Source organism: Metschnikowia bicuspidata (assembly GCF_001664035.1).
Source record: "Metschnikowia bicuspidata var. bicuspidata NRRL YB-4993 chromosome Unknown METBIscaffold_2, whole genome shotgun sequence".
Lineage (NCBI taxonomy): Eukaryota > Fungi > Ascomycota > Pichiomycetes > Serinales > Metschnikowiaceae > Metschnikowia > Metschnikowia bicuspidata.
Window position 1 is genome coordinate 2,532,215 of NW_017387732.1, and position 22,286 is coordinate 2,554,500.

At 47.0% G+C, this 22,286-nt stretch overlaps 6 protein-coding genes across 6 annotated transcripts; 3 read left to right on the forward strand and 3 right to left on the reverse strand.

The window, feature by feature from the left end:
* Window positions 1-587: 587 nt before the first annotated feature.
* TAF145 (Taf145p) lies at window positions 588-4,299 on the forward strand. Its single transcript, XM_018854639.1, has one exon. The coding sequence runs from the start codon at window positions 776-778 to the stop codon at window positions 4,214-4,216; it is 3,441 nt and encodes a 1,146-aa protein (XP_018713127.1). The 5' UTR covers window positions 588-775; the 3' UTR covers window positions 4,217-4,299.
* Window positions 4,299-6,325, reverse strand: GAP4 (Gap4p). The gene has a single exon (XM_018854640.1). The coding sequence runs from the start codon at window positions 6,167-6,169 to the stop codon at window positions 4,382-4,384; it is 1,788 nt and encodes a 595-aa protein (XP_018713128.1). The 5' UTR covers window positions 6,170-6,325; the 3' UTR covers window positions 4,299-4,381.
* Window positions 6,326-11,230: 4,905 nt separating this feature from the next.
* Window positions 11,231-12,877, reverse strand: ZCF23 (Zcf23p; the record flags this gene model as incomplete). The annotated part of the gene is made up of 2 exons (XM_018858798.1): window positions 11,231-12,242; window positions 12,615-12,877. 2 exons carry the CDS (start codon window positions 12,875-12,877, stop codon window positions 11,231-11,233), a joined length of 1,275 nt encoding a protein of 424 aa, XP_018713129.1.
* A 2,129-nt stretch (window positions 12,878-15,006) lies between these two features.
* On the reverse strand, window positions 15,007-16,956 carry FRP1 (Frp1p; the record flags this gene model as incomplete). Its single annotated transcript, XM_018857063.1, has 2 exons — window positions 15,007-15,647; window positions 15,810-16,956. The coding sequence occupies 2 exons, from the start codon at window positions 16,954-16,956 to the stop codon at window positions 15,007-15,009; spliced, it is 1,788 nt and encodes a 595-aa protein (XP_018713130.1).
* A 679-nt stretch (window positions 16,957-17,635) lies between these two features.
* Window positions 17,636-18,465, forward strand: METBIDRAFT_31505 (CFEM domain-containing protein). The gene has a single exon (XM_018855867.1). It carries the CDS (start codon window positions 17,823-17,825, stop codon window positions 18,420-18,422), a length of 600 nt encoding a protein of 199 aa, XP_018713131.1. The 5' UTR covers window positions 17,636-17,822; the 3' UTR covers window positions 18,423-18,465.
* Window positions 18,466-18,691: 226 nt separating this feature from the next.
* Window positions 18,692-20,171, forward strand: METBIDRAFT_31506 (CFEM domain-containing protein). The gene has a single exon (XM_018855868.1). The coding sequence runs from the start codon at window positions 19,185-19,187 to the stop codon at window positions 20,001-20,003; it is 819 nt and encodes a 272-aa protein (XP_018713132.1). The 5' UTR covers window positions 18,692-19,184; the 3' UTR covers window positions 20,004-20,171.
* The last annotated feature ends 2,115 nt before the right edge of the window (window positions 20,172-22,286 follow it).

Sequence of the window (22,286 nt, forward strand, 5' to 3'; positions counted from 1 at the left end):
GGCCTGCTCATGGAAAGTGCCAACAAGTCTTTTATTGTTGGCCATTGAAAGTAGTACTCTAGGATAGTGGAACTCATTGCTGGCGTCTCGATATATCCGGGGCGGCGAGGCTGCTTTCAGCCAGTCTTGGAAACAATAGCCAAAAACACACATATTTCCAGCAGGGGATGTTTGTGACTCCCGGGCATGTAATATTATGGGCGTTGGGCCGCATTTATCACTGTATAATCACAGTAATCTCACTTTCTTCTCAGTTCCTTCTCACTTCATCATCACTCCCTTCTCACTCTCTTCTCACTCCATCCTCACTTTATTACCAGATCTCTCACGTCGTTCTCACCTCATAATAACATTATAATCACCTCCTTGTCACTTCCTTGCACCTCGTAATAAAATCACCATCACTTCCTTCACTTTCCTTCCCACTTCATTCCCACTCCACTCACCCCTCTTTCCCACCGCCGCACCGTCTCACTAACTCTAATACTTCAGCAGAGACACAGCACCTCCCGCCCCTTCGCGCCAGCACCGCCATATTCCTGAAATTACAAAATGATAAAAAACAAACAAGAGCGAGGCCGCCGCCACTGGCCCATAAACTGACAGCTCCCCCAAAAAAACGGAGCTAGGCCGCTGGCGCTGGCGCAGGCAGCCGTCCACCAGAGGCCCGCACCCGTGCACCACGCAAGACACCGTCAAGCACGTACTATATCCAGCCTCAGCCCTGGACTAGCCCCAAATCAGCGAGTATCGACCCGTTTTCACCGCAGAAAAGATGGCCGGAAACGGAATGCCCGCCGCGTCCGCGGACGACGTGTTTGCCCTGGCGCTACCGGGCAACGACGACGTGCCGGACGACAAAATGATCGACGACATCTTTGCAGAGCGCACCACCAAGCACGCAGATGATGCCGTCGATTACGAGGACATCGACGAGCTTGCCGACGACGACGACGACCTTCCGGAAGAGCACCTTGCGGTCCCCGCAACCGGCGCCGGCGGCGCGCTGGGCCGCGTGCTGGCGTTCGAGGAAACAGGGCTCCAGAACGACGCCGAAAACGAGTTCGACGCGCTTTTCGGCGACGAGAACGCGCCGGAACATGGCCATGGCGGCTTTGTGCACGCGGACGTAGATCTCGCGGGGCCCGTGGGCCACGCGGGGCTCGACATTTTGCATGACATGGGCCCCACGGCCGGTCACGAGGACGACGGGCTTAACGACTTGGGGCTTGGCTTCGAGGACGAAACAAGCACCGGTGTGGACCCCGCCGGGCGCCGGCCTGGGCCCGCGGCAACGGCGGCGCCCCGCAAGCGCAAGTCTCCCGACGTGGTGGCGGCCAAGACGGCCAAGTTGCGGAGGCTAGTTCACGACATGGAGGCCCGCCAGAAGGCCCGCATGGTGCGCAGGTACTTTTCGGCGTACTCCGCGGAGAAGCCCTTCAACTTCCATGACATGGTGCTGCCGGAACCGCGGTACTACGCGTACAAGCGCCCGGCCATCGCGTTCAAATCACACCCCAAGCCGCTCGTTCCGTTGAAGATCTCCTTGGACATAGAGCCGGACCAGAAACGGGCGTTCAAGTCCCGCAAAGGCGTGCCCAGTGAGCCTGCGTGCGCCAAGGGCGTCTCGCAGATCACCCAGCAGGACTTGGACTTCATCGAGGGCTTGCACTCAACTGGCGACCCGCGATCGCGGGTGAAGGTGTTGCCCATCATGGAGCAGGATGGCGTGGAGAACGACAAGTTCTCCGACTTCAGCAAGGACCTTGTGCTCGCCACGGCTGACTGGGACGACAACTCCATCATCAGTGCTGGCAACTCTGAGACCGAGGAAGCCCCTGCCCGTGCGAAACTGGTCACCGACAGCTTCGAAATGGACGACATTCTGTACGACGACGAAAACATTCTCAATGCTCAGATCAGCCAGGAGAAATTCGAGTTGAACATGAACGACCCGCATCTTTTGTTTGTGCCCGACGTGAAGAGAATCGAGCATACAAAGTCCAAAGCAGTGGTGCCGAGTGATAACAAGCTACTACACCAAAAGTTCAACGTCTCGAATGACAAGGCGTACGAGATCTTCGAGAACAACTACAACACCAAGGTCAGAAGTCAGTTGAGTAACTTGAACATCGAGCATTCCATCCCCGCCTTGCGGCTTCAAACGCCGTACTATAAGATCAAGTTGTCGAGGGAAGAGTCCAGAGCTTTTCACCGGCCCAAATTCCAAGTTATACAGGGCTCTTTAATCTGTTTCTCCAAACCAAGATTGCGGAAGAAAAAGAAAGACCGGGGCAAAACTCCACAGGAAGTCTTTTCCAGAACCAACGATCTCTCTGTGGCCGACTCCGCGACTCTTATTGCCATGGAGTATTCCGAGGAATATCCCAGCATCTTATCTAATTTTGGTATGGGAAGCAAAATGATAAATTACTACCGAAAAGAAAAGGAAGAAGACAACACGCGACCAAAGGCACTCTTGGGAGAAACACACGTCCTTGGGGTCGAGGACCGGTCTCCGTTCTGGAACTTTGGGCATGTTGCAAAAGGAGATTTTGTGCCTACACTTTACAACAATATGATCAGAGCACCAATTTTCAAACAGGAATCCAAGTCCACGGATTTCCTCTTGATCCGATCGCAGGGCTGTGGAAACCATCAGAGATATTTCCTCAGGCGTATCGATCATCTATTCGCAGTGGGAAACATATTTCCAGCTGTGGAAGTGCCAGCCCCTCACTCAAGAAAAGTCACCAACACATCCAAAAATCGCTTAAAAATGATCGTTTTTCGCACCATGAACCAGAACGGAACAGCCAGATTGTCTGTAAAAGATATCTCGCTGCATTTTCCCGATCAGAATGACATGCAAAATAGACAGCGCTTGAAGGAGTTCATGGAGTATCAAAGGCAAGGAGATGACCAGGGTTTCTGGAAAATTCGGGGTGCTGACGCCGTTCCTACAGAAGAGGAGATCAAGTCCATGATCACGCCTGAAGATGCGGCTCTTCTAGATTGTATGCAGCATGGGCAGCAAGTCTTAGACGATATTGAGTCTCTATACAACGATGACGCAAGAAAGCTAGATTTCAGAAAGGACAAGAAAGAGAATGAAAAAGAGGATATCGAGACTGACGAAAAGAAGGAACTCGAAAAGAAGAAGGACAAGAACACCGACATCGACGAAACTATAGATGAAGGGCTTACACCTTGGAGTTCCTCTAGGAGCTTTATCATTTCCAATCAAACCAAAGCCATGCTTCAGCTTAATGGAGAGGGAGACCCAACAGGAATAGGTCTCGGGTTTTCTTTTCTTCGCGCAACACAGAAGCATGGCTTTAAGCCTTTGATCCCCCCACCCAAGGACACTGTTCCTAAAAACACAACAGCTTCGTATCAGCAAAAGCTTTACGAAAATGAGATTTCGAGAATTTGGTATGGGCAAAGAAGCTCTCTCACTGTCGATAACACCGAAGGGCATTCTCTTGATGATATCTATCGCGAGTATAAACCACTTGATCACACGAAATACATCAAGAGTAAAATCGATAAGGAGCGCGAAGATATCGTCAAGAATGAGGGCCAAAAGGCGGCAAACCAAAATGTTTTAAAGATCACCCGTTTGGTAAGAGACGAGAATAACATAGTGCAGCGGAAAGTCGAATATTTGCACGATCCCAGATTGATCAAGGCGTACATCAAGAGAAAAAAGCAGATCGAAGGAGACAAGATGTCGATGGCCGATGTGAACGAAATTATTCCAACAAACGATGCTGAGATGAACAAAATCAGGCGTAAAGCATTGGAGGAGAAAATTGCAAATCTTCAAAAGAGAGCTAAACTCAGCAAAGGGCGTAAGCCTAACAAAGATCCGTTGCATCTTGCAGCCGCTGCTGGAGGAACAATTATCGACGCCAACACTGTCATGTTGCCCGATGGTTCCATCGCCTTTGGAGGCAAGGGAATCGGGAAAGGAAAGAGCACGACAAGGAGATGCAAGTCGTGCGGGGCTTTCGGTCACATCAGGACCAACAAGGCGTGTCCGCTTTACCATGCGACAAAGGGAGGCACCATACAGATACCGCAGGAACAAAAGGATATCTTGCTTGCATCAGCGAAGGACAGACCCGAAGGCTTCGAGACGGCAACCTCGGGCAACGAAACGCCTGCTGTGGAGCTTTCTGCCGCCGGAAGCCCGGCGGCGCCTACATACTAATTATGATACTCAATGGGCTAGTATATTAATTAGAAAAAAAAAGGACAAAATAACAACGGGGAAAAAGACCTGTGGAAGGCCGATTAACGTACGAGAAAGAAATGCTGACAACTGTTGAAGTGCCACTTGATAAAAGATGCCCAATGAGACACATGCGGCGAAGACTTAGCACCACATTCGGTAGATTCTGTACCAGAAGGGTCTGGAGCGGATGTAAGCCTTTTCCTCGGCGATCTCCTGTTTGATGACCTCAATGTCTATTTCCCTCCTGCCTGTGTCCAAGTCAATGTCTTCGAGCCTCACCATAAGCATGTTCCACGAGCCGGCGTATGTTTTGTATCCGGCCCACAAAACAATCATGAGTGGCAACGAGAGGCAGGCTTGCCAGAAACCAATGTTGGAGGCGCCGTCGTTCCCGATGGGCCAGATGGCGGTCCAGATCAAACCTACAACAATCAAGGATAAAATGACCATACCCGAAAGCGAGCCCCAGACGCCGGTGGGAGCCACGAAAAGCACCTCGTCGGTGCTCCGGCCCTGCTTTGCGAGGGCCCATCTGAATCTGAGGTGGGTGAAGCAAATGGCAATCCAAGTGAAGAAAGCGGCCAACGAGCAGACAGAAAAGAACCACGTGAACACCACATCTTGGTTTTCTGCGTCCGCAGCCAAGTACCCAAGCAAGCCAAACATGTTGGTGATCATGATGGCAACAAGCGGCCTACCGGCTCTGTCCACGTAGGCAATGCTTTTAGGAAGCAAGCCCTGGACGGCCAACGAGGCCAAAGACCGCGAGCAGCCGTAGACCGAGGAGTTTCCAACCGAAACCACGGCAATCAAAATCACCGCGTTCATGATGTCGGGGAGCACCTTGATGCCTCCGTTGTTGATGGCAATGACAAATGGCGATGCGGTCACGTCCTCATACGAAGTGCCGGAAAGCAATCTCTCGTCCGTGTACGGCACCAAGCACCCGATGATCACTGCGGTCAAGATGTAGAAAATGGTGATACGCCAGAACACCTGCTTGGTGGCCCTGGGCAACGACTTGCGGGGGTTGGCGGTCTCGGACGCGGCCAACGCCACAAGCTCCACACCACCAAAGGAGAACGCAGCGGAAATAAAACAAGAACACACACCTTTGAAGCCATTGTTAAACGCTCCGGGGTCGTGCCAGTACTGGGCGCCAATGTAGCCCTGGTCGCCGACACCCAATATAAGACAGACGCCAAGAATGATAAAGCCCACCACGGCCAACACTTTGATGATCGAGAGACCAAACTCCACCTCACCGTAGCCTTTGACGCCGAACATGTTGATGGAACAGATAAGTATGTAGAACACGGTGATCCACACGGCCGGGTTGATGCTGCTGTTCCAGTACAGGATGGTGATCGAGCATGCCACCAACTCCGAGGGGAACGAAATCAACCAGGACAACGCATACAAGAGGCCCACGGTGAAACCCCAGGCGGGGTCGACGAAACGCGAGAAGAAGGCATTGAAGGAACCAGAAACAGGAAACTGCACGGACATTTCGCCCAAGGCGTTCACCACGCAGAACAACGAGTAGCCCACCAAGATGTACGATATAAGCTGTCCAGCAGGGCCACCCTGCCAAAGCGCATATCCAGAGCCGACAAAAAGACCGGTACCAATGGAACCGCCAATGGCAATCATCTGCAAGTGTCTGCCTTTCAAGCTCCGGGCCAACGGGTGTCTGCTGGTGGCGTAGATAGACTTCTCCATCTCGGTCATCTGCGAGGTGTCAACGCCGTCATCTTCCAAGTTCATCGGCTTGAACGAGTCTATGAAACGGTTAAAAAAGGGCCGTTCATCAACTGACTTGGCGGAGTATGTGTCTGAGGGGTCGTTTGAAAACACCGACAGGTGCTCTCCGCTGACACCCTTTGTGTATTCGGGACTCTGGTCTTCTTGTTTTTCCGCCGACATCATTCCAGATATGTTTGGGTTGAGTATGATTTTGCAACTAGTGGTTTTAATTGCAATGTTAGTGAACCAGCTAGAGAAAACAACAAAGAGGAGACGCAAGAAAAGGGCGGAGATGCACACCTATAAATGCAAGGTCTGGTGGCCTGTTTGTTCCTGTATTCGCTCTTGCTTCCAACAAGTAAAAATCCGGAAAAGTCTTCGCCGTCCTGAAAGGTCTGGATGGACAAATGTCGCGGAGGCTTATTCCCGCTTTTTTTTACCTCAACAAGTACGCGAAGTATTATGCACAACGTTCGATGCACGATTTTTCCGACCTTCACCCTGGGCACAGCCTCGCAAACTCCGTGCATTTGTCAAGCAAATGTCGCGCTTTCATGTATGTTTGCTCCTGGGTGATCTTTTTTTCGCACCGCCGCGAATGGCGCCATTCAAACAATAGAAACAATAAAGGGGGGCGTGAAATGCGACAATCTAAATCAAATGCCCCTCCTGCGAGGAGTATATGAAAAAGTCTCGGGTTCTCAGTTCGCAAGATCGAGTGGCTCCTTAGCTTGCTTTCCCTTATTGAAAGTGTTGTGCCACAGTGGAGAGAAACATGCTTGAATGGATTTATACGGACTTTCTTCGACGCAAATAGATATCTCTTTTGCATATTTTCAGTGCACTGCATGATAAAGCAGGTTTTTAGTGCAGAGATAATATCTAGAGTAGCCAAGGAAGGAATGACAGGTGGTTTGACGAAGATTGAGACACTAATATCCAGACATGCTTTCTTTGAACAAGGCTTTAGCGACCTGTTTCGGTCAAGACTGCAGGCTTTTGCCAAACATAAATCAAGAAAAAGCTGCTATTATGGTACCTCAGATCCATTCAAAAAGACGTACTGAAATATGATATTCTAATATAATATAAATACCGGGTATGTCATTAATAGTTCTTGTAGTGATAAATCAAAAAGCAAATACTTGTATAACCGCAACAAACAGTCATCGATGCGGGGTAGCTGCTCTGGCCCAGCATGTGTACTCCTATTTCTATCCAAGTATGAAACATAATGAGCAACTGAGTTGTGACAGTTCTTGGGAATTGTGGGAGATGGGAATTGGGAATTGAAATACTCAATCAAGTGCCGCCACCTTCAACCGTGTTTCATCATAGAATTCATGATATCCTTATTCAGGTGGTGGTTATTTCTTTGTCGTTTCCATATTCAGATTGTCATAGATCAAATGACATATAAATAAGTGATCCTAGAGATCGAGGAGGAGCTCTGTCTCATGGCTTTGTTGCATCGTTTTGCCACAATTGTTTTTACACGGAATCGAATTATGTACTGTGTCTCACAAACCACTATTTGAGCAAATCTTTCACAAACAAAAGCGTACTTGCTGTATTTTGTGAGAGAGCTCATATAACAGAATTCTGGAGGCAGATCTACTTCAAACTTGCTAATTAGTTTCCTTTCGTTGAAGTCATCTTTGAAGCGGGAGACTCTGATCGGATCGCATACCTGTTCGCATCTATTACGCACAAGTCTGCGCCAGATCATTCCTGCATGTGGATTTTCGATTAGTGCTTCCTTCATATACGCATGCTGCCCTGCCCATATTTGAAGCCGCTCGATGCATGCAATGGTACGTAAGCAAGGTATATGAAGGGCAAATCTTCGCAGGGCAAAAGAAGAAATACGACTGAGCGAATTGAATATAGAGCTAAATCAAAAGCATACAAAGTTTGACAACACTTGAGCTAAAATTCAATACTTCGAAGGAGTGCATTGTGAAGGCCGAACGAATGAGAAGTTTCAATCGGTCTCGTTAATGCAAGGGCTCAAACTCCTACCTCGAACATGCAATTATTACCAGATATGGCGAGCGCGACATTCGCGCCATGTCGTCTTCGTACAGTCAAGAACTGCATGTATATAAAAGACCATATTTAAGGTACGAGACGAAGTCAACATCAAATAAAATTGCAGATTTTTCCCAAGGTCCACGTAGATTGCAGTTTCCTGAACTATATGCTGCTTGGGTGTAGAGGCGTAATATTGGGATCAAAAGCAAGCCGCAACGAGGCTTGAATCGTGGGGTATATATTGTCTGCATTCGCAAGGGCAGGCATTAATCGTCCGTAGTGTATCGTGCCTGTCTTCAGGCGGTGTGCGTAAAATTTCGGCTTTAGTACGATAAGCTTTCGGCGAGCTGACAACAAAAATTTGCCCCTATAGGTTGCCCGACCACTGTAGCGTTCTACCATAGAAATCACGGTTTGAGTTCTTCCATATGTTCTTCTATGTGAGAAATTCAAGTGCAACAAGAATCATAATGTTTTGATCAATATAGCCAGGTCCTTGGAAGGATTGAAATTGAATCGAATTTTCTTGAAATAAATTTGGTTTTCTATATGCTGCAGGTCAAGATGCAGTAATTTCAACATTCAGACCGACATCCGTACAAGCGCTCACCAGCCAATGGAGACGCATGGAATGCTTTTCCAGAAAGCCCTTGAAGGAGAGAACTTGAAAGATTTAAAGTCAGGCACACTTCAGATAAAACAGGAGACCACTTCAGCAGATCCCCAGCTAAATAAATATGAACGCTATCTCAGTTTTACAAAGATATGCAATCTTGAGCCGAGAAGTTCAGCCACAGATTTAAACAATGCACCGCTGTTTCACTTCTTCAAACTCAAAACTTTAGTCAGCTCTTCGAAATTATTCAATGTTGTGAAGTTTACCTCTTGCGTTCCATTGTGAATAGTGAAAAGTGAAGCAGTCAGAGTCTTGCACGTTGACATACTGGAACTTTCTTGGCACAACAAACCGCGTTGAGGGCAAAACAACTGTGTGCGTATTCAATATGGCACCTTTCTAGTTGAATTAAACCTAAATCTCCTGTCTCTCAAGCTTTTTGAGATATATATCGTAGAGCAACAGCTCAAGTAAATATCGTGCTCCCGAATATAAATGCGCAAGATATACAAAACCTTGGCCTAGTCATATTACGTGCGATTCCTGAAGCATCAGTTTGTGAGGAATAAGATTCTCATGCAGTAGCTGAGGCTTTATCAGAATATGGTTGTGAGTTCTTTAAAGGATAAGCATATTCCAATATCCCTCCTAAGCAAATTTTTTCAAAAAAAAAAACACGCCCCTTGAGTCAAACATAAAATCAAGGTCCTGAATATTGCATGAAGGTCTAGAGTTGGAAAAGAGTACTTGGCATTGGTTACGGCTCTTTTTTGAGTTCATTGTTTTCAAACAGGTAGTATCCTTAATTCGTGGAGAAAGTGATCGTTCACTCAATCACAGGTCAGTTTTCAAACCGGTGATTGTCAACTCACTAAAACCGTAAAGCAGTGCATACAATTTTGGCATCCAACTTTGTGGGCCAGGGCTCTGTACTTGTTGTTTTCCCAGAAGCTACTTTTCTTGGATTGTTAGTGATCCGCGTCGATTGGGCCCAAGCTGATATGGCGGTCATGTGGCTTTCGTATTTTTCACAGCATTTTGTTGAAAAAGAACTACTACAAAACCCCAGTGTATGATATGAGGATGTGTCAAAAAATGACAAGTCCTTCTCTGCGAATGTCCCCCTACTACTTTTAGTGGCTTAGTTTGATATAATTATATGCACTTTCTCCAAGCTTTCTCTGCGGCACGAACGCGTATTTGCAAGAAGGGGGAAATTTACTTATTTTGGCTTTTGATTCCTGTAGTGCAACTGCGATATCTAGGAAGGAGCATCATATTTACTTGGCCATTATACTTGTCAGGCTCTCTGTGGAATTTGACGTGAGTTCTGGTAATCACGCCACCTTGAGGCGTATTCCTGGACGACGATGTTGAATTCTGCTTTGCGAAGAAGGCGGACAGTATAGACACTGCTGCTTTTCGTGCTGCAGGCACTCCAGAACCCTGACAGACTTTGGTGGTAGAAACCATGGTTAGTGGTTAGATTTACCAGAGCCTTGATAGAAGACAGTTTTAAAACCTTGCTTCAGCAGAAAAGGCAACATGCGAATAGAGTTGGTTAGTAAGATGTGGCTTTTGTTTTCGGATGGGGAACATTTTGCAGGCCCCTTGGAGTGTCTACAAAAATAATGAAGGCGACGTGGCATTTGTTGGTGTTCGTGTTCAGAAGTCGACCACTGTTGATCCTACGAGATGCCTAGTACAAAAGGTGATTTTACATCCCAAGTTGCTTGCACCTTTGCGCCCGCAATGAACTTCTGGATTTTTGAACATCACTGGTCATATGTGAGCTTGTATCAATGAGGGAAGTGATGGGGTGCGTTTTTAACCAATATGCCCAAATCATTTCCAGAGGAACTACAGTCGGACCAATCAAAACACGCGAGACGGAGGCACGTGATCCATTCACGTGCGCGGCTCTAGCTAAGCTACAGGCGGTTTGTTCGTTCCGAATAGTTGTTTATTGAATATGTGATGGTTCCCCTTAATGAGGGTGTAAGGTAGATGGGCCCGAAATCTCGTCCTCAAAAATTTTTTTGAAAGAAGAGGTCTTATAGTAGTATTTCGTCATCCAGACGGCTCCGCAGGCGTAGAGGAATCCTCCTGTGAGAAGTGCGCGCGTGGGCGTGATCATCAGGTGCTGTTTGGTAGATTGTGTGTGATTTGCGAGTCTGTCCCAGGATGGTCAAGCTCTGAGGAAAAATGATTAAATTGTTGGTTGGCGAGGCTGGTAGCATTCTGTTTCATCCATCCCCAAATTTATATGATTTTGGCGGTCACACCACTTCAGGGGCAATCAGGTGAGATTCCCCGCGATCACATGATCCCCGCCCATCATACGAGGGGTGGTTCCACTTCAAGGCGCGTCTCCGCGAATCTTACCACTTATGGTCAACATAGCAGTTTGAGTGGTCACTAATGTGGGCAGATTTGGCCTGCCCGGCCGGGCACAAGATTGCTGTGTGGGCGAAACCATATGTGCCCGCTTTGGCATGTCGCGTCTGCAACAGGCTTCGATGCTTTGAGGGCCAGTCGGGTGCCGGGCTAATAAATAAGAATGTGTAAATTCCAGTGTACTTTCGACTTGTAGTCTAGTAAGAGCGTACCGCATCGCTGTTTGGGAGGCTTGGCAAAAAGTGACCCACGATCATCATGGGCAAATCAAACAAGTCACGCTTCACCGTCCAGACCGAGCAGAACTCAATAAACGCCACGTCCGTAAGCTGTGCATTTGTCTTGGAAGTCGACATGCGGTGGTCGGAGGGTCTCTTGATCAACTTGCACTTGGTGAAAATGGTCAGATGGAGACTCCCGATGGCCACGGACTTGAAGAGGCGGAAGTACTCGACGATAGACTCGTCGTCGTACATCAATTCGATGATGAAGGTGCGTTTGGAAAGCACGTCGGAAATATTGAGTCCCAAGATGTCCGCCAAATGAGCCAGCATCAGCACAATCTCGCCCGTGCGGCGCCAGATGATCATAGGCGATGCGTTTAAGCGTGAGAGATTCTCGAAGTCGAGAAGACACCGCTGGAACAGCATCTCCAAGAACTGGAAGTCGAACGGCTGAAAGAGCGACTTGTGGGCGCTGATGAACGTCGGGCGGTACGAGGCAATGAGCTTGAGAATCACGAGGAGGTTGTGTCTTTTGCGGGCCCGGACCTCGGGCGTCGCGTGCTTGCTTGCCACCGAGAACCGGTTCTTTAGAAAGAACGTGAGCGAGTGGTACGACAGGGGGTAGTCGAAGTTGATGATGCGGTTGGAGTAGATGTCCTGCACCGTCTGGTAAATGTGGTGGGACAACAAGGGCAGCACATACTCTTGGTCGTCGCTAGCCCGGAGGTCAAAGTTAAAGCCGTTCTCCCGCGCCAGCTTGCCGGCGCCGTCTCCCAATGAGATGTACGGCCGGGATTCGGCGCCGTCGCCCATGCCGTCAAGACCATCGAAAAACTCCGGGGTCACAAGCTGCCCGGGCACCGGCGCAAACGCGGGCGACGGCAGCAGCGGCTTCAGAATGAGGTCGCCCAACATCATGTACTCTTGGTTCAAAAACATCGAGTGGAAGTTGGCCGTGGTCGACGGCGTGGAGCCAGGCGTCTCCCTGCTTTGTTCCTGGAAGGTGTCTAGCGATGTGTGGGTAGACCCCGTCTGGGACTCTAGCGGCTCCATTGTGGCCATCTGAGGCTCCATTGTGGCCATTGGCTGCGGCTCTATCGTGGCCATCTGAGACTCCATAGTGGCCATCTGAGACTCCACAGTGGCCATCTGAGGCTCCATAGTAGCCATCTGAGGCCGCGGTTCAGCGTGCGTTTGATGATGTGCATCGGTGTTGATTTTAGGCTGTGTTGAGGAATCTGGAAGAGTCCCTAGCGGCGGACCCAGAACCACATACGAGGGATACTCCGGCGCCATAGCCTCCGGTTTCCCGGCCGGCGCTAGCTCCGGGAAACATTCCCCGGCGCTGCTTTCTTGCAGGCTGCTGCTGGCCGAGCTGCTGGATCTGTGCTCGCTTGCCGCCGCCGAGTTTTTCCTGGAAATCTTCAGTTCTCTTCCCGGCAATAAATACAGGGCCCGCTTCCGGACTATATCCTTACACCCGTGTTCGATTTTGCGCTTGACACAGTTTTGGCACGGCCGCGTGTTCAGGCACTGGAGGTGCTTCAGATGGCAAAAAGTGCACGCCCGCAGCGTGGGCTTGCGCCCGACTTTTTCGCCGGGCGTCAACTTTCTGGTCATGGTTTCGTGTGATTTGTAGCGTTCACTCTCCCCTGTGCAGATTTCGGCCTAGCGACATTCGTTAGGAGAAATATGATGATCCGCAGGGTAGGCTAGAGACGCTGAGATGCAAAAAAGATGTGGGGAAAAAATTGGAAAAAAATGTATGCGCTTATTGGGCGTGATGTGTTGGTGTTGATGGTGTTTTCGATTCTGGGGTAAAAATCTGGGGTATCCCGGCGAAAGCAGGGTGCAGATTTTTTCTTGCAGGCGATGGCAACCGTGCGTCTGCATATAGGCCCCGGGCCCGGCGTTTCTCGGGCGCCCCTCTGGCTCGTGCGCAATTCCTCGGCTGATCGCTTGACGGTGTATACTTAGTGTGGGGGGGTTTATCTCCCCGGCAAATTCTGCTGTTTGGCTTCGCTCACTATCCAGGCTTTTGTTTTAGACTCTATCGCCAACTTCGTAATCTGATTCTTCGTTTGTATGGGCTTTCTGGTTTTTGCTGTGTTTTGGTGTTGGTAATCAGTTCACTGGGCGAGTGCGGTTGAGCGGCACGCCATATGAACCGCACCAGGGTCCATTCTACCCCACAAATAGAAAATGTGCACAAGGCAAAACCACGTCTTGTTCGCCACATCGAAAACTGGCACCTCACGTGACTCCTGGAAAACACTTGTCCAACTTGCTTGCTCGATTCATATACGTATTCTTCGAATCAAGCTGGAGGATTCGTCAATTCCGCTATAGCCGCCCGCTTTGTGGGGAGGCAAAAGAGTTTATTTTTATTACACACCATTGCGGGTCTCAAGATTGAGGATCGTCCCCATTCAAACCTAATTTGTAATGTGAAGCATCAATCTCTCACATCCAACTGCTATTTTTTGGGAAATCGTCGGAGCGTAGACCATCGAGAGGTCAGTCCGGAACCTGAGAAGTATAAGCGGTTTTTCAAATCAAATAGGTCGTTGGTGTTTTTGTCCACGGTCGATCAGCCCCTTGGGCTTTAATTGCACATGGATACCGGGGAAGTGTATACATAACAGACACGTGCTCCAAATCACGTGTGTCTACTCTCAGTCCTTGGCGTCTTGCCCGAAACCAATCGAGATAATTTGTTTCATGTACGAAACGACAGCTGTCTTAGCTTGCAAACTTTCTTTCATTAAAATCCTTGATGAAATATTAGCTATGGCGGCAGACTGGCACAAACTTTGAACCTGGCACACAAATGAAATTATTTCTACTACAATTAAAATCTGCCAAAAAAGTCAAACATTTAGTCCATACAGTGAAAAATTATGAGACTGGGCAGCTTTCCTAGTCTATTCGCTTGATGTAGAATTGAAGAAGCAGCTGTCATAGTCGAAAGAATTACTTACTATAATCCAGTTGCCGTTCAAGTATCTACCAGCTCATGAAAATATCAGCCTAGAAAGAAATTAGTGTGCGCATTGGCACGTTGAAGTAACAGTCTCGAAAAGGTTGCGCACCTTAAACTATATGATTTTTTTGGGACAGAAAAAAGCGAGTGAGTGATCAAAGCTCTGAGCTTGATATCAGCAGTTCTTATGATTAAAAGTGGCATATTTGTTGAGGTACGTTAAAACATATCTTGGAGATTCTTCTCACTGAGCTTATTTGCTGCGGCTGAAGGTATAAGCGAGACGGTGTTATAAATATCATCACATTTTTATCCTCTACCCTTTCTCACCGCATAATTTTGAGCTCATTCACCAGGGAAATAATTGTCAAAAATTTTGAATCTTTCGGGACCCAAGATCATGCCAGGTGTGAACACTCGGGATTTTGCCTTGCCCCTAAAGTTTAAACTCTCATTTTGCTCCTGAGTTAACCACCATTATGCAAGGTGCCTAGGATACTTGATTTCTCATTATAGACTATTACTGATGTATCACAAAATCAAGATTTTAAGCAAGAAAAATTGCGGCTCTTCACTAAATGTATCAAGAAGGATTTCTTTGAAAAGCCATTGGCTGTTTCTATGGCAGTATTTACCTGGAACCAACTCACAGAATACTGGAAGAGAGTTCCGAAGACACACAAAAGCTGTTATGCGCAGACATATATAATTTCAAGCTCAAATATAAAATAAATACAATCACTTTTCTACTAAGCAGACTGAACAACTATTCAAAAGATTCCTCATAACAGTAAATATCAGGCGCTTTGGGGAGCCATCTGCTTTTATTACAAACCGACTTGATGTTTTGATTGAATGCTTCGGGACCGCAAGAAACGCAAGCAAATGCCTTTCGATAGCTTGGAGAACACAAACGTTCCACAGAAGATGTGATGATGCTCTCAAGATCAGGTCGGCCCTGCAATATTGAAACCCCACCGGTGTCCAAATTTGGGAACGAGCCCCGGGAAGAAGAGGCTTCATCATTAAACTCTGTTGAAGCCTCTCTTATGTTGGTTAATTTCTCCTTGTTTCGCTCATAATTCTCTTCTCCAAAGTTTGCAACTTCTTGAGTAATGTGAAGAACAAGCTGGGCTCTGCCTGAACTGAGAAAAGGTATGAAGTGTCTCCAGAGATGGTCAAACCACTGGAGATTGGCCCACTTTTTGACCACCATGACAATTCTTATCTGAGTGCTTTGAGGGCGATATAAATAGTCCATTGATTCGTCTCTTTGTTGTAAAGTCTGTAACAAGTCCAAGGCCACGGGTAAAGTAAAAGTTGCTCCCGAGCCTGCAGAGAAAAAAACAATCGAATCAAACTTTGTAAGTGGTTGGTAATTTGCACCAAAAGGTCCGTTGATACCTGCTTTTAAGTTGAATATTCGGGAAGATTCAAAACCATCAATCAAACTTTGAAAATTTTCCATTGAAGTCGTAAACACACCAGTACTCAGCTTGATTTCGTTTCCCTTGTCTGTAGAACGAGCTGTTTCGATGACGTGCTCTGAGGTTTCAACTTCTATGCTACTGCATCCTTCGATTGATTCGGGGTCCTCGATCTCGGTCATTTTACACAACTTCTTATGCAACTGTTTGGTGAAACCTGTTTGAACTTTAATCACTAAAACCATTTTTCCAGATTCTGGCAAAGAAGAAATAGTGAAAGGATGGTACGCGAGAAGTGCCACTTTGTTGCAGTTGAATAGTACATGCTGTCCTGCTCTCCAAGTTCTGTATCTGGGCAAAAAGAACCAGTACCATCTGTTGCTTGTTTTACGGGGCTTGATTGGAATGGAAACTCTCACTGTTGATTCATCCAATATCTCGAAGTCACACAACCCTTTTGTGGGACCTCTACGCTTGTGGATGATCCCCATCACTCTCCCCACAATACGATCTGCAACCAAAAGATGAACTCCCAAAATAACAGCTGCATGGTTTCCACCATTGTGGAAGTAGGCAAGCAAAAGCATAATAAAGTTGAAGATCCTATGCTGTGCTAAGAAGAAGTCGAAGGCCATGTTACGGATAAACTTTAAAGAAGCGACATTCATCATTCCGAGACAAGAAAAGGCAATGAAGCCAAAAATTTGAGGCGGAATCAGAACCATAACCTCAAATTTTATCCCAAGCCAGTATTTGAGTGACAAAGACATGTGGATGATGGCAGTAATGAACATTGATCTCCCATACCATTTGTGAAGAAACACTGTTTTATCAATAGTAAGTCCCGAAGCAGCAGAGACAATGTTGTTTTTTGCGACCAATATAAGGGTAATAGGAACATGTGCAATCGATAATCTTCCTACACGCTTGGAAACAATGTAATACCAAGTTTCGTAAGTAAGATCTTTTGTTTCTGAAATAGCAAAAATGGTGGTTATACCAATGTGAAAGGCCGCGACCAATAACAAGCTTGGCTGAAAGTAGAAAACTTTTCCAAACATTTTGTAGTTGAAAGTCTTTGTTAATGTCTCGTAGTATTTGAGAACTGTGAAATACGGCTTGTATTTGATGGTGTCTGCTGTTCGACGTCCTCTAAGGACCCAAGGCACCCACAAGAAAAAAACCCCATGAAGTATAGGGAGTAGGATGGATACTGCCACTGAGAGAAAAAGGTATTTAAAATTTCTTTCTTTCTCCACAAAATATTGTTCAGCGAAAGGAATTGCCATTTCTGCTTGCTTGTGCGAGCTATATTTGTTATCTCTGTGAAGATGGAAAGGATATTTTGACAAAGAAAGTGATGTTCCAATGTATTTTCAGTCCGACAATACAGAAGAAGATTTTCTCAAATTGATCCGATGAATCAGTGATCAATTTGCTGGGGCATGGGCTTAATAGAGGTACATGAGCGATATCTCCACCAGACACATATATCAAAAAACTTGGCGCTACTAAATAGCAGTACATGCCTGCAGCATATTCCTGCAGCACACATGAAAGAAGAAACTTAAAAATCGCATTGCGACTGCACGCGCAATTAAGGATTGGTTGTTGATTTTTCTTGGCCCGGGAGCATGTGTGCTTCTTTTTTTTTTGTCTTGAGACGAAGTTTTTCATGCGCGTCTGGGTCGCGATTTTTTATCTGTTTTATCAGATGCATCTTGGGTCTGCATGCTGGAAAGCTTTTGGGCGGAAAAGCTATTTCGAAATCCTGAAATTGTCGGAAAAGTTGTCAAAGCCAAGTACTTTGTGCTAATAAATACATATATGTCTCTCGAACAGAAAAGGATGAAATAGTCTGAGGTCGTAAAAAGTTTCAAAGGGAAGTAAATCAATCTATTAGATTGACTCGAGGTGAATCGTGAGCTGATTTCGTAAATGAAACATGCGCGTGCAGGCAATGTCTGCCTCCATGAGCTGCAAACAGGCCGAGCCGGCGCACAGCATCAAAAGCAGTCTCCACCGCTTTCCGGGTTCGGAGTTGTATTTCAGCCACCTGCACGATTCGATAATAAATAGTATTCTGGCTCTTCTCGCGACTTTCCAAAGCCATCTGAATTAAATACGTATTCGCCCTAATCATCCCAAACAAAGAATGTTGTATTACCTCCCTGTCTTGACCTTGCTTTCAGGTGTTTTTGCTAACAACTGGAAGACATATCCGGCTGTCCCAAAAACTGCTACCATCAACGGCTTTGCTGACCCGATTTTGAGCAGCTTGCCCTCCTGTGCCCAAGAATGTGTTGAAATATCTGTCTCAAATACGCCTTGTCCATATTGGGATACCGGGTGCTTATGCGTAATGCCCCAGTGGTCAGGCCAAGTGGCTGAGTGCATTGTGGCTTCATGTACGGCTGCCACGGATGTGGCTAGTGCCACCCTCGCGGCCTACTCGCTATGCTCCTCGGTAGGAGCCAACTTGTGGATGATGCCTGCCTCGCTCCTGACAGCACTTCAAAATGCGGCGGTTGTTACCAGCAATTCTGCTAGCAGCAACACCGCTATTGAGGCAGAATTTGCGACTGTTGCGACGGGGTCTTCTGGTACATATTTCTCTGGTTCTGATCACGAAACCTCCTCCGAAACAGCATCTGCGAGCAGCCTTCAAAGCTCCTCAAATGCGGGCGCCGTGACCAATGGAGCGAGATCGCTTGTTGCCTTGTTTTCAGTCATCATATTATCTCTTATAGTCTGAAGCTGCTAGTTTGCAGTTCACCAATAGAAAAGATCCCGCGTCCCACAAATCTTCGTAGTCAAAGCTCAGGCATGAAACCAGGTATCTCAAGTGACTCACCTGAATTTTCTCGTAAACAAAGCCGGGCGCTGGCGGGGTGTCTCGGCCACCTGATGTTTTTGATAAAGCGGCTTTCGTAAAGCGCCTGCATCGCGGGCGGGGCTTTTTTCTGCGCTGGCATGCGCGGAGCTCTAAAAGTTTTTCATCGAAAACTTTATTCTGGTCCGGGCTGCCCAGAACTCTCGGTATGATATGCCTTTAAGAAACCAGAATGCGTGGCGATATCTCCGCCCAGGAAAAGCCGTGCGAGGGAATCTTCTTTGGCACATCTCATCTTACAAAACCTCAAAAATTTTGCAACAACCTGGCGGGGCCCGGTAGTGGGTAGGCAATGAACAGGCCAGGTGCTTGCAACAGAGAAAGCGGCCCCAGAAAAAAATCGTTCGCTCGGTCACCCTTAAAACTGGAAAGTGCATGCATGCCGCTCGGTGTTTGAGGCGCCGCGTCAAAAGCCGCATCCGAGACCGGAGACTGGAACTCGGGATGCAATGTACGAGAAGGGAATACTCTGATGAATGTGTGCAGTTGCTGTAAACAGACAAGAACGCATGGGCCGAGTCTCTTGCCGCTACAGCCTGATCGGGAGCCCGAAGCATATAAAGGGCCAGGTAAATCCTCCCCTCAGTGTCCACTAATTACTCAAATCACTCACTGCTCCTTACCATGTTGTCTGCTTTTATTCCTCTCGCTTCTCTCTTGGCCCTTGCTCAAGCCGGCTATGAAACCTACCCAACGGTAGCCAAAACTGCATCGATCAATGGATTTGCTGACAAGATCTACGATCGATTGCCCGTTTGTGCGCAAGCATGTGTCTCGGAGTCCACCTCTTCCACCCCTTGCCCATACTGGGATTCGGGGTGTCTCTGCGTGATGAGCAACTTTGCCTCCAACATCGCCGACTGCTTTGCCGGAAACTGTGTGGGGGACGATGTGCAGTCCGCCAGGTCCTTGGCCACTTCCATCTGTTCTAGTGCGGGTGTCCAGTCCCCACATTGGTTCATTGATTCCAGTGCCTCTTCCTCATTGGCTGCCGCTGCTCTTAAAGTGGCCTCAGTCGAGCCCACCGCCGCCGAAACTACCGCTGCTGAAACCACTGCTGCCGAGTCCCCTGCTGCCGTCAGTACTGCAAACACTGAACCTGTTGCTTCCACTTTAGAAACTGAAAACACAGCATCCACTTCTGCTGCTGTCACCCGGGCTATTTCTAGTACGGAGACCGAATCTGCCCACACCGAATCTGCCCACACCGAATCTGCCCACACCGAATCTGCCCACACCGAATCTGCCCACACCGAATCTGCCCACACCGAAGCTTCTGCCTATGTTTCTTCAATGACCTCTGCCTCCGAGTCCACCATGAGCTCGTTTTCCTCTGCAACTTCTTGGTCCACACCAGCCGTGTCTTCCGCTTTCAATGCTGCTGGAAGTGCCGTCCCAGCCGCTGCGTGTGGCTTGGCTGCAGGTGTCGCTTTGATCCTCTAAGTGTCTTGTATGCTGAACCTGTGTCTGTTTTTTTATGTCAAAAATGCCTTCACTGTAGTTGGGCTGTTCTGATTTGTTTGTTACTTGTGTATCTCAATACTACGTGAATGTTATCACAGCCTTTCGAGCTCATAGTTTTCTGAGCGTCCACCTAAAAAAGGGACAAAAACCCGACACATTTTCTTGGTAATCAAGCCTATCAAGAAATTGCGCACATTTAACGATTCCGTCAAAATTGACCCTGTCCAGCTTATATTAATTGACTCGCTATGGATACAACAGTATACTATCACATAGACATGGCATCTTGATCATTTTGCCAAATCGAGCGTGTTGGTATGAAACTGTGACAGACTATAATCGAAGTAAAGTGCCTCGACTTGAACGATTCAAAACCAAAAGCTGACAGACGTAATTCACTCGAATTAGCCACTTTTCAGTCAGCTAGAACTAAATGCCTATGATTTCGTGTCAATGGCCCGTTTTGAACAAGTCAATATCTCGCTAATCGTGTAAATATGTGACCATCGGAGCGCTTCACCTATGTTGAGGTGTTTCAGGCGCTTGGAATCATTTGAACCTGGTGCAAAGAAATTTCGTAAACAGTCCTGTGTTGAATTTAGTGAAGCTAAGCTGAAAACTGAAAGAGCCTTGTGATATGCTTTGTGTAAACATGAACATCAAGCTATGCGAGCAGTCAATCACGAGTCGATCAAATAACTACCACGAGATAAAACAAACTGGTCACGTGCAACTCAGGGCAAGATCTAGACATATATTCTGCCAACCAGATGAAGTGCTCTAGAAATTAGATGCAAGAAATACAGAGCGCAATTTTGCCTGCAAAGTAGGTGCTATCTTTGTGCCAAATTTGGATTGTGCTTCAATTGATCAAGCGTTGCATGCTTCATGGAAATATTTCGGTATACAATGCGGGGACTAGCAAAATGCAAGTCGAGTCTGGGTGCTATATATAACTAAGAGAACATTATGGGGATCGCTAAAAATTGCAACCCACGTAGCTGTACGTGCTGATACAACATCGATCTAATCTTATAGTGAGGACTTGACCCCAAAATAGATTATTGCCGGAAGAGCTACAATAATTATCTGCTCAATACCATTCATCTGATAAGTGATACATCGCTTTGTTCTGAGTGCTCACCAAACATTTTTTTGAATCCAGCCAAATTTTATCGGTCAATGGTGTTTGCACTTTAAAAAATATAATACAACCTGCACTATATAAGTGGCAGTACTTCAGTATTCCACTGGATGCACCGCATCCGGGTGTATACGAAATGAGTTAAAATGTTCACACCACGTAATTACAGTTGCTTTAAATCCTGACGTAATAGCAGCGTATAGAGCCTAGTAATTGCCCCACAACTAGAAGGTTTTATGGTGAGGCACGTCATGCAATACGTAGAGCGTCGTTCTTAGAAGAAACCTTTTGCTCAACTCATCAAGAATGCCTCTCCACAGAAGTACGTGGCGGTAGCCTCAGGCAAAAAGATGGTTTCTCAAATAACAAGTTTGATCCATCATTTCGAAGCATTTAACTGAGATTTAGGTTATCTTCCTCTCGAAGATCTCAAGCTCCAAAAAGCCTCGCCCAAGCTAACAATAAGTCGCAACAAATCAGACGTGTATCTTCTGGCTTCGAAATCAAAATCTGAGCGTAGGAAAATGATAGTCAACCCTCTTTGTTCCTCGGTATGAACAAAATTCTTCGTACTTTAAACATCACATTCTAGATTTAAACATTGTGATCGCTTTAAATCTGGAACTAAGCTCTCAAGGAGTTGCTTGTCGTTCAAAGCTCACAATGGGCTGAAGATGAGTTTTAACCGTGCCGAATTTGCAAGCAAGAATAGGCTCACAGATACAATCACCGAAATGTCATTCTAGTACCTAGCCACAGAGATACAATGTAAAGATGAGGGATTGTCATTTCATTCTAACACCAATACGAGTTAATAGGCCTAGACGGTATATTTATATTCAAAATTCTTTAAGCACATGAAACGGGTTCGCAAGTTGTGCAATATCATTCCTTGTTGGGAAAGCTTAAAGGTTACTCGCTCAGATATTGTTCAATGATGGGGCGTATAATCACGTGATTTAGGGTATAAGCAAGGTCAGTAACGGATTACATTTGTTCGAGCGCCCAGTGAGTGTGCTTTTGACAAAACAGAACCCCTACACCAGCTCTATCTGGAAATCAAACAGGCCACATAAAAACTGATACACTGGGATCAACGAGACACCATCCTAAAGCAG